The sequence below is a fragment of the Cervus elaphus genome, chromosome 12 (assembly GCF_910594005.1).
Source record: "Cervus elaphus chromosome 12, mCerEla1.1, whole genome shotgun sequence".
Classification (NCBI taxonomy): Eukaryota; Metazoa; Chordata; class Mammalia; order Artiodactyla; family Cervidae; genus Cervus; species Cervus elaphus.
In genome coordinates this window covers 20,839,551-20,859,466 of record NC_057826.1, presented here as the reverse complement: position 1 = coordinate 20,859,466, position 19,916 = coordinate 20,839,551, and the positions used below count along the sequence as shown (strand labels likewise).

General features: G+C 45.5%; 1 protein-coding gene across 4 annotated transcripts in view; it reads left to right on the top strand.

Moving 5' to 3' along the window:
- Nucleotides 1–19,916, top strand: part of SMOC1 (SPARC related modular calcium binding 1) — a 141,382-nt gene that overhangs the window by 56,780 nt on the left and 64,686 nt on the right. For all 4 annotated transcript variants that reach the window (XM_043921054.1, XM_043921053.1, XM_043921052.1 and 1 more), the window contains exons 2-3: nt 6,766–6,931; nt 8,333–8,445. In XM_043921054.1, the coding sequence (XP_043776989.1) occupies nt 6,766–6,931; nt 8,333–8,445 (279 nt within the window). The remainder of the gene's footprint in view (nt 1–6,765; nt 6,932–8,332; nt 8,446–19,916) is intronic.

Genomic DNA, 19,916 nt, shown 5'->3' with positions numbered 1-19,916 from the left:
TTGTTTGGCTCCCATATTACACAATCATACTTAACATAATTATTTTGTTTTTGTTGTCTTTTGGTGAGGAAGAAGGAAGGGATGTGAGGATTTTTATGAAAATGCTATTTCTTCCTCAGGGGGGAATGGCTTGCTTCTTTGGGGAGACAGCTTGCCTCTGCTTAACTCCAAAAATTTCCACCAATTCTGGTTGCTTTTGAGCCCACAGCAGACTTCTCTGGCCTGGGAGTTCAGTCCCAGTAGGGTGACTCAGACTCTGAGTTTTGTCTGTGTGCTGGGAGAAATGACCCAGTCATGGGTGGTGCTGGGAACTTCCAGCCTGTCCTTCCTGTCTCCTGAAGAAGAGAGGAGAAATCTGCCTTTGTGACTTTAGGTGGACTGTGTTGAACTGCTGGGATGTTCTGTTGTTGAAACCTGTAAATAATAAATTCATGTTTTTCATGTCCAGTTTCCAAATGCAGAAATTATCTCAGAATCTGCTTCTTGGTCTAATCTGTTGTAGCTTGGCTCAACTAGAAGAAACTCCAGCAAGGGTGAACCATCACACCCCCAACCCGCCATCCCCTGCAATAGCTGTGCTCTTGAATCTGGCAACCACTAGCCACATATAGTTATTCAAAGTTAACTAAAATTAAAAGCAACCAAAGATTTAGTTCCTCAGTTGCATTAGCTATGTTTTAGTGCTTCATAGCCACACATGGCTTGTGGCTTCCATAAACTAGATGGCACAGATATACAACGTGTCTATCATTGCAGAAAGTTTTATTGGACTCTGTGGCTTTGTGGCGTTACAGAGTCCCAAGGATGAATTCTCTTCAGTCTATGGTATCCTATTCCCTTGTTAACTTGGTCGATGTCAGGTTGCTTGTTCTTGATACCCTAGAGTGCAGGCTCATTGAGGACAGGGCTATGCTGGTTGTGTTCTGCTTTCCATACCTTGCAGTGCAGAGCGCATCATAAAGCTTGGTTGTTGAGTATAAAAGTAGATGTGGATGACAGAACAAGCAGTGTCCTAGGGTCCCCGGAGGTTTGGGTGATTCTATTAGGGCCTAGTCATTCTGTTATTCCAAAATACGGGAAGCAACTTGTGTCCATCAATGGATGAATGGACAAAGAAGATCACACACACACACACACACACACAATGGACTATTGCTGCTGCTGCTAAGTCTTGTCAGTCATGTCCAACTCTGGCAGCCCACCAGGCTCCTCCATCCTTGGGATTCTCCAGGCAAGAATACTGGAGTGGGTTGCCATTTCCTTCTCCAGTGCATGAAAGTGAAAAGCGAAAGTGAAGTCGCTCAGTCATGTCCGACTCTTCACGACCCCATGGACTGTAGCCCACCAGGCTCCTCCGTCCATGGGATTCTCCATGGCAAGAGTCCTGGAGTGGGGTGCCATTGCCTTCTCCATATGGACTACTGCTCAACCATAAAACAGAATGAAATGTTGCCACTTGCAACAATGTGGATGGACCTGGAGTGTATCATGTTTAGTGAAATAAGTCAGGTAGAGAAAGACAAATTATTGTATGACATCACTTATATAACAAAAAAGAAACAGGCTCACAGATACAGAGAACAAACTAGTGGTTACCAGTGGGGAGAGAGGAGAGAAGAGGGGTGAGATAGAGGTAAAAGGTTAAGAGGTTAAAAACAGCTATGTATAAATTAAATGAACTAAAAGGGTATATTATACAGCACAGAGAATACAGACAGTGTTTTATGAAACTATAAAAGGAGTATAATCTTTAAAAATTGTGTGTCACTGCATTTTCTATCACAAACTTATTCAATATTGTAAATCAACTATACCTGAATAAAAAAAAAAAACCTCCAAAAAAATAGAACTCATCTATTTTTGGGAAAGCAATTACAAACTCCCTCAGTTCCTAAAATAGATAAAGATGAGACACCATAAATGACTGGAGACGGTCTTTAGCAATGGTCCTCGGCTGTTCTGTTACTTTTTCACTTGGCCTTGGGGGCCAGTCATTTCTAGATGGACCCTTTTGGGAGCTCTTCTGAAGCCAGGAAGGATCTTGGGGAGAGGGGAGGGCAGGTGGAGCTTATTCTGAAGCTGCCTTTAACCTGTCCATCACTAGGCTATGTTCCCCGAGTTATGAAGCAGGTCTCTGGCATAGCTGCCGTGGCATCTCTGTTGGTCCAAAGCAAACCATTTCCAAACCAAATTTATGGCCCATAGTTCATCACCACAGGGATGCCTGTATCTCCCCTCTCCTGTGAGCTACAGAGGAGACAGCGAGGCAGTGCTCAATCCCTTTTTTTGAAGGTGAAGAGAGCCGTATGAGGAGCTACTCAGAGTAGGTTTAAAGTGCCTGGAGGGCAGGGCTGTCGTAGCTGAGTCTTCAGCAGTTGGCGCCTTACATGCAGTAAGCTCTTGGGTAAACAGTTTTTGACTTAGAAATCCAGTTTGTTTGTTTAGCTTTCCGTGATATTTAATTATAAGATATTGAATGTAGTTCCCTGTGCTGTACATTCGGGCCTTGTTGTTTACCTATTTTATATATAGCAGTTTGTATCTGCTAATCCGAAACGGAATCCGGTTTTTCAGTTGGGTTAGAGTTTCTGTTTGCAGTGTTACTCTATCATAATGCCAGGCAGTGTGGTCTAGTGGTTAGAAGTTGTAGCTCTGGAGCCAGGCCCCGGGTGTCAAGTTCTGCACTGACACGCACATTACGTACCCTGCCTCTTAGGGCTACTGTGGAGGTCACATTAGTTAACCTATGGTAAGTGATATGTTATTATCAGCTCTTATCACTCTTCAGACAAGGTCTGGCTACCAAATCCCTCTGTGACCAAGGATGAGTTCCTTGACTTCCCCAGGCGTTGGAAGATACTGATATTTCCATGCTTGTGTGATTGTGAGAGCCAGCTGTTCCCTAGCTCCTGCAGATTGACATGCAACGCTGCTCTCACTTCATGTAAAGTAACCCCGACTCCCATGGACCAGGAGAGAGCGATGGGACAGCAGTGTCTTGACCTGCTCTGGGACAGTTTTGAGGCCACCAGTCAGCCTGCAAGCCAGGGCGTGAGAGCACTGGTCCCGCCCTCTGGCCGGCGCCGGCTGCTCACCAGGCAGAATGACGGAGCCAGGTCTGGCTGCATTTCCAGGCTGCAGACTGATTAGGAATGGGTCTGAGGGAGGGAGAAAGACTTCGAGGCCAGCTTTGCTGGTTGCAGCCCACTGGGTCCTGTGCCCACCCACGTGCCCATGACCAGGGCTTCTAAGCCTGCATCATTCAGTTGGACCTTGGGTCCCAAGTTTTCCCTGGTGCTCAGTCGGTCCAAGGCTGGGAAGGCAGGAGTGGCAGAGGGGCCTGGGGTGGGGATGGTGAGAGAAGAGACCCTCCTCTCAGCCTCAGAGATAACTTAGGTTCTGAATGGAGCTAGGGCAGGAGGCGGTGGCCCACGTCGGCCCGTAGTGTTCTGAGGGAGGGAGAGGGAAGCTTAGAGAGGAGGGCCTGGGGGTGGGGTAGGGGAGTAGCCCAGTGACCCCCCTTCCCACCAGGGATGGCAGGAGCTTGGGGGACCAGGCCTGTCACTTCACAACAGCTGGTTTGCAGGTAATGCCGTGTGGGAAAGGCCGCTGCAGGGATGCGTTTGTCCCGCAAATAGTCAAGCACCTCAGCATGGTGCTGGATGCCAGAGATGTGTTTACAGGCTGAAAGAGACAGTCTCCTTGTCTTCTTGACGCTCAGAGTGGGGGATTCCATTGCTAATCAAATCCCACAAATCAGTTTGTCCTCAAACTGTGGTAAGAGCCCTGAAGGAAAAGTGAGGTGTGAGAAGTTCTTATAGGGGGACCCGTCCTCACCTGTGAGAGTCAGGGACAACCTCCCAGATGAGCCGAAATCTGAGCAGCGGCGGGAGGAAAGGGAGAAGGAATGATGTGTCTAAAGGCCTGAGGCGGGGGTGGACGGGGGATACGTTCCTGGTGGTCTAGGGGCTAAGCCTCTGGGCTCCCAATGCAGGGTGCCGGGGTTCAATCCCTGGTCGGGGAACTCGATCCTGCATGCAGCAGCTAAGACTTGGCACAGCCGAATAAAGAAGAAAGAAAAGAAAATATTAAATAAAAATAAAGGCCTGGGGTTAGGAGCAAATGGGACCTGGAAGGCAGGCCAGTGTGCCCTACTAAAGAGTGAGTAGGTTGACGTCAGAGCAGGAAGAGCTGAGGCCAGAGAAGGGGTCAGATTTGCCAGGGCAGGAGACCCTGTGAAGGTCCCCGGGGACAGAGGGGCACCACCCAAGGATTTGCAGTGTGGATGACATTGCCTGCCCCTCTGTGGGGATGACATCCGCTCATCCCCACTCTGTGGCAACCTGGGGGCTGCCTCGGGAGATGACTCTATCTATGACAGATTTTTTACCTGGGGACGTGCTTAGTCGCTCAGTCTTGTCCAACTCTTTGTGACCCGTTGGTCTATAGCCCGCCAGAGTCCTCTGTCCATGGGATTTTTCGGGCAAGAATACTGGAGTGGGTTGCCATTTCCTTCTCCAGGGGATCTTCCCGACCCAGGGATCGAACCTGAATTTCCTGTGTCTCCTGCATTGCGGGTGGACCCTTTACCCGCTGAGCCACTGCATGTTACCTGGGGACACTGAGACACTCTCAGGACATTCCCTCTGAGCTTTGGGCAGGACTCAGGCTGGAGGCGTGAGTGTGGCCGTCCAGAGGATCTGAAGAGAGGTTTAGTTGCGCTGTCCGTCCTGATAAGCCTGTGTGTGCAGGGTGGTCTCAGTCCAGCTGCTGCTTCCCTCTGCCGAGCAGCGGCATGCAAGCGTGTGGTCAGGAGAGCGGGAGGGACTGTGTTTACAGCTGGGAGGCGGTCTGTGTGTTCATTGACAGGCTTGGACTCTCTTTGGATTTGGCCAGTATGGGCCGTGTGCTCCTTTGAAGGGAGGGGTATTGCCTCTGGACCTCCTTTGGATGTTCTGGAAAAGGATCAACAAGTTCTCATCTATTTGCTTCACACGAAGGGCCTGCAGATAGAAATAGGGCCTGTAGTCATACCTTCCCTAAGCCTCTATGAGCATGGTGTGTAGTCAACTCTAACATCACTGATGGCCAGAGGTGTGCTCACGACATTGCCACGTGCCATGATGGGCTTTTCATCCTCTCAGTTCATCCTGACGAAGAGCCTTCATTGTGTCCCGAGCTCTGCTATAGAGGGATGAAAGAGTAGATCCAGCTCTCAAGGTCCATGCAGTCTAATCATGGGTTCTTCAACAGCAGCTCGTGGATTGTAGAGTCCAGTTATTGTTTTCCAGCTGTATCCTACAGTTGTGGACAGGGGTTCACTGAGAAGGGGGTTTGTGGTCAAATAAGTCTGAGAGATACAGCATCATATATGCTCTTGATCTGGTTAGCTATTGCTCTGTTTCAAACTACTCAAACCTTAATGGCTTGCTGCATACCCGAAACATTGTGTATCAACTGTACTTCAACAAAAAGAATTTTGACTTAGTGACATAACTTATCATTATCTCTCACAGTTCTGGTGAGTCGACTGGGCTCAGCTGGGTGGGTCTTGCTTGGGCGGGGGTCTCTCAAGCAGCTACTCCTTTTCATCTCTGTTAGTTACAATCAAGTGACTGCTGAAGTGAGACTCATTTGAAGGCTTCTTCACTCACACATCTCTGTGCTGTGTTTATTGGGCATTTCTCTCTCCACTAGGTTTTGCCCCATGCTAGCTTGGGCTTCCTCCTAGCACGATGGTCTCAGTGTTGGGCTTCTTACCTGGTGGCTGATTTCCCCCAGCCTGAGTGTTGCAAGAGACCTGGGGGGAGGCTGCAAAGCTTCACGTGACTTTGCCCAGAAGTTGGACGACATCACTGCCACAGCGTGTTATTGGTCATGCAAGTTGTTGAGGCCAGTCCAGGTTCAAGGGAAGTCTCCACACTCAACGGGAAGAGTAGCAAATACTTTACAGCTATCTATCTTTACTGTACCTCTGGGAGATTAGTGATGCATAAGAATGTACCAAAGGTGTTAATGCATAAGAATGTACAGCAGGGAAGTCCTGCTATAAAGAAAACTTTAGCTCAGCATTTCGCAATCTGATGAGGACGTTTATGTTAAGTTAGGAAATTCCCTTCTCATAGAAAATCACTTAACCTGTATTCTGACAGAGAGCAGTGGGTAGAAATGGAAGGGTGAAGAATAGAAAATAACTTAACCTGTATTCTGACAGAGAGCAGTGGGCAGAAATGGAAGGGTGATAGATCTGGGGGCTCAGTAATACTTTCTAGACAATAAAACTTTCCAAAGATGGAGAGTAGAGATTCCTGGTGCATTCCTGGTTTGGGGAGGTACCCAAATAGGGCCAAGTGCAGAGACCATCAGTGTGGACCAGAGGCTGAATTTCCCAGTGGTGAAAGCTTGGACTTGACCTCTGACCAGTCTAGGTTCAGATTCACCACTTAGAACTGTGTGAAACTGGGCAAGTTACCTCTCTCTAGGCTTCAGTTTCCTTATCTACGAAATAGGTGGTTCCTATTTCATAGGGTTGTTGTGAGGTTTAACGAGGTCCTGCATGTGAGTTCCTGGGTACAGGATGCCTTCCTTGGTTAGAGTTTGTGGTCATTTGGTTTCCTACTACTTCTAGGGTTTAATAACTTTGGAATTAATTATTTTGGACTTGCTTCCCAAAGGCAAGTTAGTATTGTAAATTGTGAACTCATCTTTACTTTTCTTGCAAAAGTAACCCCTGTACCATTTCACTTTTTTTTTTTCCCAACCCAGTTTCTCATAAGTGACCGTGACCCTCAGTGCAACCTCCACTGCTCCAGGACTCAACCCAAACCTGTCTGTGCTTCCGACGGCAGGTCCTATGAGTCCATGTGTGAGTACCAGCGAGCTAAGTGCCGAGACCCAACACTGGGTGTGGTACATCGAGGCAGATGCAAAGGTGAGTGTGCCCGTGCCCCAACGAGGAGAGACAGACCTGAGCACCACACTCCTTGCGTGGGGCACTCCCATCGGGGGAACTCAGAATGCGTCTGTTCATCTGGCAACCTTTCCCCCTACCCTTTCCACCGGGGAATATGGCAGGGAGGACAGGCCCGCTGAAAGATAAGTACTTTTCTGGCTTTCAAACACTGCTGCTAGGGCCTAGAGAAATGCTGCTATTTGGCTACTGCTTTTAATTTTTATAATTCTTCCTTTTTCTTTTTTTTTTGTAGAGAGGCTTAAAATGGCAAAACATGATGGCTGGCTCTTGAATAGGGATTCCACATTGACAGCCAACAGATGTGTTTTGTTTGGTCTGCTCACACATTTAAACATATTAAAAACGTTTGAGACAACATTTAAAAATTGGGAAATTCAACCTAAAAATCTGGATGTTTGTATTTCCCATAAAAAATTGGAAACTGTGGTGATATGAGGCCTGTGTTCCCTCCCTCAAGGCAAACATGTGGCTGCTGAGAAGCAGCCACGTCCTTTAAAAGGGAGCCTGTTCTCGTTTGCCGCAGTCCCCGGCATTCCCGGTGGTGTCACCAAGCTGAACGCCATGCTTCATACACCCAGCCCCTTCTCTAACTTATATCGCTTTCCTACACCCTGTTGGTATGTGAGTTTGTGACCCGTGGACTGATCAGAGCTATTACAGAAATTGTGGGAGGCTAAGCCGGCTGCCCTAGAGCCTCTGATTTCCCAAAGAAAGTGCTTGCTGGGGACTTCTCTGATGGTTCAGTGGCTAAGACTCTGTGTTCCAGTATAGTGGGCCTGGGTTCAATCCCTGGTCAGGGAACTAGATCCCACATGCCACAACTAAGACCTGGCATGGTCACATAAATAAATAAACAAATAAATATTTTAAAAAAAATCCATGGTGGCACCAGAAAAAAAAAGAAAAGAGCTTGCAGTTTTTGAATTGCAAAACATCTTTGAGACTCCTTGGGCTTACATGTTTTTAAATAAAGTCAGTGAAGAATAATAGAAGTAGAACTTTTTTTCCCCTAGGAGGGATGAGGGATATTTGGGAGAAAAGGAATAAACAGAACCGGGTATAAATATGACCCCCCTGACTTTTTCTAAGAATACCTTTGAGAGGCAGGTGAGGCTGTGGGGCATTCACTAGTCCCTGCCCTCGTGTTCCTGGAACAGCCGGCTTTTATGTGTCTGTGTGCATGTGTGTCTCTGTTTGTGTGGTGTGGTTTCTGACTGCATGTGTGGCGTATATGTGTGATGTGTGGCGGTGTGTGGGCCCCCACAACACAGTGCTTTTCTCTCAGCATTTCTACAACTGGAATCCGTGGCTCCTGTGTGGGGTCCAAGGGACTCTGACGTGCACACCTCCCTCTTTTAGACGCTGGCCAGAGCAAGTGTCGCCTGGAGCGGGCTCAGGCCCTGGAGCAAGCCAAGAAGCCCCAGGAGGCGGTGTTTGTCCCGGAGTGCACCGAGGATGGCTCCTTCACCCAGGTAGGCCTTGGCTACTCTCTCAGGCCCCGGTTCCTGGGGGCCTGGGAGCAGGAGGGCCCCGAGAGCCTTGCTTCCTGGAAACAGACGAGGGCTCTGTGACACCCCCAGTGCTGCCTCTGGGACCTGTGTCCCCCTCCCGGGCCCCCCTGCCACTGGGTGCCCGCCGCCGGCAGTGGGTCCTGAAAGGCTTGTGCGAGTTCGAGCCAGGAAACTAGCATTGCTCTGTCCCTGTCCTCCCGCTGCCCGTCTTCATTTTCCTCTTCTGTCAAACGTAGGCTGGTTATTTTTTCTTACCCTCATGGGTTTCCATGGGCAGCCTCTGTATTCCCTTCACTGTTCATTGCTACCCCTTCTGCACACCTCTTTATCCTGCCCCAAGCTTCCGCTGAAGCCACGCTCCTTTGGCGTGTGAAGTGTCTGTGGTTAGTGGAGCGTGTGCATGTGTGTGTGGTGGACGTGTGTTGCGTGGTGTATGTGTGCCTGTGGGTGGGTGTTTGTGTGTGTTGTGTGGTTCTTGTGTGCATGTGTGTCTCTGTGTGTGTTGTATGGTTTCTGTGTATGTGCGTGTGGAGGCTGTCTTTGTGTGTGTGTGTGTGGCGTATGTGTGTGCTGTGTGGGACATGGTATCTATGTGCACATGTGCATGTGTGGTGTCTGCGCTAGCATGCGTGTGCACTCGTGTATGCATGCACTCAGATTCTGAAATCTCCTTTCAGGCAGTCTTCCCTCTGATCCTGTGTGATCTTCTGGTTGGAGGTTGGGTAAAAGCAATGCCGGCTGTGTTGAAGTTGGCACAGCCGGGTGGTAGAGCTTTCAGGCTGGAGGTGGGGACAGTCTAGCGGGCGGGGACAGCTGGATGAAAGTGGGGAGCGTCACTGGACAAGGCGGGGTCGGCCCCTTGCTTGGGACAGGCGTGACTCCCACTGGAAGGTAGTGTCATTTGGGGACCTCTGCCACGTGAGGGCTGGAGGCGGGGGCCTTAGGAGTTTCAGTTTCCTTGTAATCGCCCCAGAATTTTTGAGGGGGTGGGAACGGAGGGAAAGGGTGAGTCTGGCCTTTGGTCCACTGGGTTTCAGGTTTCATCTGGGGGCTGGGCCCAGGGGACTGCTGATTTCAGGCTGAGTGCTGGTGGAGGTGGTGGGGTAGGGACGGGGCCTTGTGTTTTTTAAAGTTTCAAGTGTTCAGCCAAGATTGATACCACGAAGTTAAACTGACCTTGGCTGCCCACCCTGTGAGAGGTGCTTGTATTCATCTTCCCACTTAAGTCTCACCACGAGCCTGCCAGGTAGGTGTTGCTGTCATCATTTACAGAAGATGCAGCCACAGCGGGAGGCAGAGTGGTCCAGGAACTGGGAGCCATGCTCAAATCTCTCCAGCACCCAAGCTCCCTTGGAGCCCTCCGCACTCTGCTGTTTTCTGAGCTGGCAGCTTAAAAGGAAGCTCTCTGCGCCTGCTTCGGCGACACATGCACTAAAATCAGAATGATACAGAGAAGATTAGCACAGCCCCTGAGTGCAAAGCATTCCGTGTTTTATCTTGATTTTACCCCCTCTCAAAATTCTCCCAGAAATGTAGCTCTTTACTATGTAGCTATCATAATAAATAAAATAAACACGTGGTGCAAAATTTTAGATGAATTTATAAAAATATTAAAGTTCATATCTCCATAAAACAAATGTGTAGTAAGTTTCCATTCTTAGAGTTTAGTCAAGTTCTCTCCTTTAATTTGAATATTGTACTGGTTTGTTTCTTTTTAATAGAAACAAAAATGCCTGTTGAAAAAAAAGTAAAGGAGGCTCTGAGGTGTGGACTAGAGAAAGGCCGTCTAGTGCTGTGGCTAGCGCAACGCTCCTAGAGCCAGACAGCCTGGGCGTGAAGCCACCCACCCCCTCATGCACATCATTTAATTTCTCTAGGTCATAATTTCCTTAAGTGAAAAATAGAGATTATTATCTCTATTATTATTTTATATAGTAATTATCATTATTATGGGCTTCCCTGGTGGCTCAGTGGTAAAGAATCCACCTGCAATGTAGGAGACGTGGGTTTGATCCCTGGGTCAGGAAGATCCCTTGGAGAAGGAAATGGCAACCCACTCCAGTATTCTTGCCTGGCAAGTCCCATGAACAAAGGAGCCTGGTGGGATACAGTCCATCAGGTCACAAAGAGTCAGACATGGCTTAGCAACTAAACAACAACAAATTATTATATTATACATGTTATATGTTACTGTTATTATTACTATTGACTATTACTGTAGCTTACCTCATAAGGTAGTGATGAGGATTAAATGAGTCAACACACGTAAAATGCTTGGAACACATAAATACTGTATAAATATCTGCCATTGTCAACATTAGCCCCATCTCTACTCTGGTTCTGTTACTCAGATCTTCTCAGGATGTTACAGACGATGTCACCCAAGAAAAAGAAAATCTTCTGTTGAACCTTTCCTCCATGGATTCTTTATCATTTATTCTAGTGAAAAGAATCCACGTGATCTTTGTGCTGAAAATTCACATCTGCAGGAGAATATCAAACCTCTTGCAGCTGCATTTGGGGCTGAGACAGGGGTCAAGGTAATAGGGAGGAGGCAGAATCCTTTTTTCCCCTTTCTAGGCTTCTGTAATCCTGAGTGTGTTGCTTATGAGAACGGTTGACCCCTGCCCTCTCGGTTCTGAAGTGTTTGCTGCCAGCTTTTGTTTGAGGGAGGCCAGGCTGGACCAGGTGGTGTTTGCCGGGGAGGGGAACTTCCAGATTAGCCTGGGCAGAATTGCTAAGTGCGGGGGCCCCTGAAGTTCAGCAGAGGTTGGATCGACAGTCAAGAGCCCCCTCGTTTGTTTGACACGCTAAGCGCTGCCATGTGTCTGCGGGCTGGAGGCAGGCTCACCCCGGTGGGCAACCAGGCAGCCAGACAGCCGGTCCGACCCCGTCACAGTGATTGAAATGGATGTGCTTTTTCCCTTGATCAAAGACGCTGCAATAACTTCACAAAATGAGGCTGTCTCTTTGAGTGTGCTTCAATTGCATTGACAGGCTGCCAAAAGGCTATGAGAAAAAAAAATGCTTTTCTGCCTCCCCCAACCTCCACTATCACTGACTTGGACTTTTTTTGTTTTTGTTTTCCTTAAGACCAAAACCCAGAGACCAGGTACATTATTTCGACCTTGCTTAGACTATTGACATGCATGCATCCTGGTGTTAATAATATACTTTAGTCCTGTGAATTATTATTCAGTAATATGCTCTTGAAGTATATGGAGGGGACCCTCATGGGACTGGTTTTGTCTGGCATGGGACACAGCTTGGGACCACATGACTAGGTTGGCTTTAATGGGGTTCATATGGGATACAGTGGTCTCTGTTCTCTAATTTGTTTTCCCTTGACCGCTTCTCTTGCTACCCTGCACCCCAACTCAAACAGCAAAGTGGTAAACATTAGAACATTAGGTTTTTAAAAAACCTTGATATCTAGACCACATCTCAGATCATTAAATCAAATTCTGGGTGAGGGACCCATACATTATTATTATTTCAAGCTCTCCAGAGAGATACCAGTGTTTGGTCCAGGTTGTGAATGACCTGCTCTTATAAGCTCTTCATCACTCTTGTTCTTGGTTGCATCACTGGACTATGGAGTTAAGGCTTTTTGATGACCTGCTGTGTAAGGATGAGAGCTACTGATTTTGTCCTTTGCTGTGGTCCTGTCTGCTTTCTCTTCTGGGTATCAGGAATGTTAACTCCTAACATCTGTTCTCCAAGTCCTCTGCCAAGCTGTTGTCTACTGCCCAATATGATGAACTGAAATCACAGCCATAGAGGAATGGTATTGGATCACCACCACTAGGATGTTGGCTTGTCAAGCTTGTGCATCACTGAATAATTATAATGGCAACTCTTTATTGAGTGCTGTTTGCTGCCAGGCATTGATTTTTACACTCATTAATCTTTACTAGAACCTTTTGCGGTAGTTATTAATAGCCTTATTTATGCCAGAAAACTGAGTTTCAGAGGGGTTAAATAATAAGTTCAAGGTCACTAAGGATTTGTACCCAGGTCTACCTAATTTCAAGGCCTGTGCTCTTAACCTTTTTATGACACAGAAGTGTCCTTGATGTATATGTAATTAATTTTCATCGCCATTGTTATTCCAGAAGTCCCCTCTCTGATGCTGTTGGCCAATCAGTCAAGCAGACATTAAAAAAAAAAAATCCCTTTGCTTATGGAAATTTTCAGATATACAGAAAAGTTGCTGGAGTTCTCTGGTGGTCTAGTGGTTAAGATTCCAGACTTCAACTGCAGGGGGCGTGGGTTTGATCCCTCATCAGGGGACTAAGATTCTGCAAGCTACACATATGCCTCTCACCTGCCTCTGTAAAAATATGTGTGTGTGTATATATAGGACTTCCCCGGTGGCTCAGACGGTAAAGTATATATATATAAAGTATATATATATATATATAAAGTATATATATATGTGTGTGTATATATATAAAGTACATATATATGTATAAAGTACATATATATATATATATGTGTGTATATATATATACACAGAAGTAGAAATATTAGTATAATGAACCCCATGTACCCATCACCCAGTTTCAACAATGATTAACATCTGGCTGATTCTGTTTCATCTTTACCCTATTTTCATCTCCTACGCCAAACTGGATTGCTTCAAAGCAGATCCCAGACACAATAGTTTTTCATCTCAGACCTTTGGAGCTCTGCTGTGTTCTGGGTTATGAGCTGGTTGCTGTAGGGCATTCAAGAAATGCCATGGCCTGTGCTTTCAAGGAACTTACATGCAGAAAAGATATGAAAACATACCATGAAGTAGCTAGAATATAAGACCCTACATGTACAACTGGGTATATTTCAAATGCCCAGTTATAAGTCAGTAATTTGGAATTCTGAGTGATTTTATTATTGAGAAAATATGCAAAATTAAAAATTTCTGAACATAAAAATACCTTAAAGCAAAAGGCAAATGGTGTATATTAGCCTTATTGACAAAAGGCTAGTATTAGATTAAAAAAACTCTGAAGAACCAGGAAGAAAAAGATCTTAGTAGAAAAGTGGGCAAGAGATATCAATAAGCAGATTACACAATAATAACAAATAACCAATAAGTGACTATAAATGATATTTTCCTTAGTAATTAAAGAAATATAAATACAGATAATGATGTGGCATTTTGCTTACCAAATTGTTAAAACTTGGAAAAGAGTAATATTCAGGCCTGGGTGAAGGGAAAGGATTACGCCCCACATCATACTTGAAAAAGTAAATTGGCACTGACATTTTATGAGAGAATTTTGCAATATGGGTCAGAAGTCCTTAATTGTGTCCAAATCTTGAGCTTGACATTTCACTTCTAGGAATTTATTCTAAAGAAATAATTAAAAATATATGCAAATATTTAGCCACAAGGATTTCCATCTAAGTTCTGCTTATAGTTGCAAAAATTAGGAAACAATCTAATCTAAATATCCAAAATAGAGAAGTGCTTAAACAAATTATGACATCGCCATACTGTGCAGCTAGTAGAATGATATGTTATAGACGCTTATTTCACACAGTATGTGTGTGTATGTGTATGTATTAATATGCATCACCATTGTTATTCCAGAAGTCCTCTCTCTGATGCTGTTGGCCGATCAATCAAGCAAACATTAAAAAAAAAATCCCTTTGCTTATGGAAATTTTCAGATATACAGAAAAGTTGCTGGAGTTCTCTGGTGGTCTAGTGGTTAAGACTCCAGACTTCAACTGCAGGGGGCGTGGGTTTGATCCCTCATCAGGGGACTAAGATTCTGCAAGCTACAGGACACGTGCCTCCCACACTAACATATATATATGAGACAATCAAATAGTCAAAAGAAAAAATATTTTCTTCTAAATTGAAAAGCTGCACACACTTTGTAAAAAAAAAAAAAAATTCTGAGAGTGCAGAAGGACATAGATATAAAGGTAAAGTCAGTGAGTTCATCTCTTGGAAGTAGCAACAGTTAAGTCTATAGCCCACTAGTTTTTCTTCCTTTGTGTACTTATCATTTTTTAGGGTAAAAATAATGTCATATATCACTTTCTAATTCTTTCTTATCATTCTAAAAAATTACTTATTTATTTTAGGCTGGGTTAGGTCTTTTCTGCCGCGCAGGCCTTTCTCTAGTTGTGGCAAGCGGGGCAGCTCTCTAGTTGCAGTGTGCGGGCTTCTCAGTGCGGTGGCTTTTCTTGCTGTGGAGCAGGGGCTCTATGGCACGTGGGCTTTAGTACTGCCACACATGGGCTCAGTAGTTGTGCTTCTTGGGCTCTAGAGCTCGGGATCAGTAGTTGTGGCACGTGGGCATAGTTGCTCTGTGGCATGTGAGATTTTCTTGGACCAGGGATCCAACCTGTGTCTCTTACATTGGCAGGCAGATTCTTTACCACTGAGCCTCCAGGGAAGCCCTCTAATGCTTTCGTATACTAATTATACTGTGATTTACTTATTTCCAGGTTTATTGCATGTTACCCTATGTCATTTTAAAAATGGCCGTAGGTCCCACTGTGTGAAGGTACCATGAATTCTGGAAATCTGGGGATTAAATTTCTGAAAGTTGAATATTGGGTCAAAAGGACATGCCCTTTCAAAGACATTTGATGCATACTCCCGAACTGCCTTCTAGTGTTGAGCAACGATGTAGTTGATTTAGTGGTTGTTACCAAATACATTCCCAAGCCATTTAATTTATTTTATGTAGATAGATTGTAGTTCCAATAATTCTGTAGAGTGTAAAACACCATTTGTAACATTACTGCTACATGAAAAAAATGTATTGTGTGTCCCACTTTAAGCCCCATGTTCCAGGAACAGTCTTTCTTTATATAGCTCTGTCTGGCACCCACCCTTTCCCCCTTTTTCTTCATTCCAATCACTGCTCCCCACACCAACACACACATATATGTTTTTTTATTTTCTAAGTTTGGTTATTTCCTCTTTTTTTGTCATCCGGGTTTGGGGAGCTATAATTTCTTCTTGATAATGCTTTGTTCAGAAGCTGGAAGTGCAAAGAGAAAGTTCTGTGGCTTTTTGGCATAGGTGGTGGGCTCCCCTTGTCAGCATTTCTGTAGCTCTTACAGTTTTCTAAAACCTGGGGACTGCGGCTTCTTTCCTAAGTGCTTGGGCTTGAGCTGTGAAGCAGGTCTTGAGGTCCCTTTGCAGTGCCTCCTCTCCCTGCCCCCACAGTACAAAATTGCATGTCCTGCGATCAACCCCTCCCCCACCCCCATCTCGGCTGAGTTATATGACTAGCTTGTCTTGGAAACACCTGTGTTTACCTTCTTGGTCTCCGTTTTCCAGATTCTCAGCAAGTACTAAAGGTATGGATGTTTTGCATCAATTGTGAGCCTTTGTGGACCAACTGTTGAGCCTCTGATAAAACACTGGCAGGCTGGAGCACTGAGTATCATCATGGGGGAAGGATTTGTCCTGTCCTTGATGAGTCCAAGGGCTACATTGTTTTGTGTTATTGTGAAACTATCTTACCGAAAGCAATAGTGTGGGTGTCTCCTCAGTGCAGAGGGTTCTGTAGATAAAATACTAAGAGTCTGGCTGCATCCATAGCTGGAATCTTCTGAGCTTCTCTAGCCATATCAAGTTCCTTTGGATGCCCCAAACACAGCCAATTCTGTGTGTTTCAGTGGATGGTGCCAACTTTTTTTTTTTTAAAAAGCAGTCACACTGTTAAATATTTAAGTCCATCCTTTATGTACAGATGGCAGAGTGGTCAAGAGACTCACTGTTGAGTCAGTTGTTGCTTTTCTTTGTCCTTTTCTGTTGTGTTCAATAAACATATTATTATTGTTACAGTTTGAACATCTACTGTGCCCAGAGCATCTTACTACTTGTTCTACATGTGTTTTTCTTTGAATTGCTTTTGTTCCAAACAACCAGATGCTGCATATGGTAATTTATACAAAAATGCTCACAACATAGCGCATAACTGCTGTTCAGCAAATGTTAGTTTTCTTCCCGTTTGGGCTTGGTTTGCTCAACTGTATAATGGGGGAGCTAGTTGAGCTCCTCCAGAGGTCGTCCTGTGGGCCAACCACATGGTTTTGTTATTTAAAATAGCAGCTCTAATAAGGTAGAATTCACATGCCATAAAATGTATCCCTTTAAGTGTATGATTCAGTGGTTTTTAGTATGTTTACAAAGTTGTGCAACCGTTACCACTATCTAATGCCAGAATATTTTCATCACCCAAGAACACATCCTTGTACCCACTGGAGGTCATATGAAAGTAAATGTTTAATTCTGTAAATCATGGCAGGGACAGGACCTGATGCCTCCACATGCAGGAAGGACTTGTCTAGTAAGTGACTCATCTCAACTCTCACAAATGGTAAGAGCCACCACTGTCATCTTTTCAGTGAGAGAACTGGTACCCCCTGGGCTCCCACAAGTGCAGGGGAGGGCAAGATGAGGGTGGGTGGAGCTCCAACGCTGTATCCGTCGTGTTCGGTGGTGACCTGCCTACTCCAACCACTCCTCCGTCCTCCTATCCAGTGGCTACCTGGACCCCGAGCCTCCTTTCCCAGATTGGCTGGCATCATTTGCTTTGGAGCAAATTGTAGGCTCTGGGTGCTCCCAACTGGGTATCTGACCTCCCTGCAGTCTCTGGTGAGGCTGCCCCTAAGTCTGTGGTGGAAGTGAAAGGAGCAAGCTCTGGGCAGTATCCACAGCTGCTCTTCTGCAAAGGGGTGTACTTGGAAGGAAGGGATGGATGAGGCCTGCTTCTCTGGCCTTCCTGCTGCTCATGGAAAAGGGGAGGATCAGTGATGGAGGCTTCCATCACTCTCTCTGCTGTTCTTTTCTTTTTCAGATGATAGCAGTAACAACCTGTATAGCACTTACTTTGTGCCAAGGTGTTTTCTAAGTACCTGACACACATTAACTTATTCAGCCCTCACTATGACCTATGAGTAGATACTATTATATTCTTAATTTATAGATAAGGAAGCTGAGCCTTAGAAAAGCTGAATAGCTGGCCAGGAGTCACACAGCTTGCAAGTGACAGAATCAGGATTCAAACCCCAGCAGCCTGCTGCCAGGGTTCTTGGTCCTAACCACTGCACCATACTGCCTCTTAAAGGGCATGGCCTTCTTCTACAGTGGTGTTGCCGGACTGGAGCATATCCAGGGGGATAACTCAGGTGAGCAGGTTGGGGAAATCATGTCACGTGAGGAATAGTCAAAGGAGCCAGAGGTTGGTTTGGAGATGAGAAGAACCAATGGGTGGATGAGAAAGAGACCACCAAAGGGATGCGTGAGGGCCATCTTCACACTTGGTCTGTGGATGCCAATTGCTTTTTCTTGAGTAGTCCCACAGAACCAACCCAGGAGCACTGAGTGAAATATTTAATGACTTAGATTCTGACTCAAACTCAGGAAGGACTTTTTACAAGAGGAGCAATCCACAGATGGAATATTTTACTCAAAGAGGACTTCCCATCCCAGGAAGAGGGCAGACAGGACTGAGGGGGCATCCAGGTGGGGTGCTGTGGGGAAGGAGGGTGCTTCTGCACTGGGAAGGGGATTAAACTGATGACCTCTTGGGGTCTCCTCCACACCTACTATGATTTTATGAGAATAATGTTCAGTCTGGTGGGTAGGCACACAGTTGACCCACAGGAAACTCTTGTTCAGGAGCCTTCCAGGCAGACCCATTAATACACACACTCAAGGCTATTGCTACTCTGCTGTGGGTGCATATGACAACCAGGAGGTGACCCTGCAGGTGACCCTGCAGGTCGTGACACGTGACCCCATGCCATAGTATAATGCTGCCTCTGAAGGGCGGGGGAGGTCAAGTCAACTTTTTAAAGTCAACTAAACTCTTCTGCAAAATGAACAGGATCAGATTTTTTTTTCCCCTGTCAAAGTCTGGAAAAGTGAAAGGAACATGGGAGAGAGATATGAAGGCAGAAAAGTTTAATTAAAGTGAAGTCAGATATAGGAGGGCTTCCCAGGTGGCGCTAGTGGTAAAGAACCGCCTGCCAATGCTGGAGACAGAAGAGAGGCAAATTTGATCCCTGGGTTGGAAAGATCGCCTGGAGGCAGTCGTGGCAACCCACTCTAGTATTCTTACCTTGAGAATCCCATGGACGAAGAAGCCTGGCGGGCTCTTTGCAGAGTCAGACACAACTAAGTGACTTAGCACGCACGCATGCACAGATATGGCAAGCAAGAAAGAGCCCCTACTCCTGTAGACCACCCTTGTCCCACCACTGGCCAGATCACCACAGCTCTGATGAACAAAGCTTCTACACAAAGGGACTTTTTTTTATTGGATATTTTAAAAACATAAAAAGTATTTGATATCTCCCCGCCCCCCCGAAATGGAAATAGAAGTGAACAAATGAGAGGTGCTGTGTTTGCTGTTTACAAAACCTGGGTCAGTCTAGGCACCAAACCAGAGGGAAGAAGTCAAGAAAGTAAAGTTCTTTGTGTCCTTGTAACCCTAACACTAAGATTTTAAAAATATCTTTATGTGTATGTGGGGGGATGTTCTTTACACTTTTTGAAAACTAAAAAAAAAAAAAAAAAAGTTTTTCATCATGTATTTGGAAAAGCAGTCCTAGCCCTGGCAAAATTAGGTGTCAATTTGTAAATTTTGACCTTACTTTTAAGTAGCAGAAGTTCAACTTGGGGTACAGTTGTAGAATCACAGAAGTTTTGGATCAAAAGGGACCTTAGAGATAATCTGGTTCATATTTTCCTTTCTCTCCCTGTCTCACCACATCCAGGGCTCAGGTTCTACTTATAATCTCTCACCAAGCCATCATCTATCTTCTGCTTGATTGCCACCAAAGATAGGAAACTTATCACCACCAATGGCAACATAATGCACTTGGGGCAAGTTTAGTTGGAAAGTTCTTTTCTGTGTTGACTTGAGAGTTGTAATTTCAAATAGATGACCCCCATTCTATCTAAAGGACTTACTGAATCCACAGAAATCTCATTTTCCACAAAAATTGGAAGACAAACTCCACTATGTCCTTGTGAAGTCCTCTCTTACAGCCAAGAAATATTTCTTTTTGCCCTGGCAAAGATATTTAGTTCTAGCACTCACTCCCATATCATAGAGACTTATGTCTCTCTTTCCTCCTGGCTTTTTGCCTCTGATTTCAGTTTGCCAAGCACCCCCACCCCGCCACCAACCCTGCCCTTATAGAATGTCCTTCCCCAAACAGGATACGGTATTTCAGGTGTGGTCAGAAAGAGCTTAGGGAAGAATGGTATTCTCTCTTATCCGTAACTCACTGCTGCTTGACTAATATCACGTTGGCAGGCATGTTACACCATCAGCTCATAAAAAACATAGTCAACAAGTCAACCCCCACATTTAGAAGAATTTGAAATTGAGGGGTTACCTTCCTTCCTTGCCTCTCCTCCATTAAATTTGGGAAGACCAGGTAAA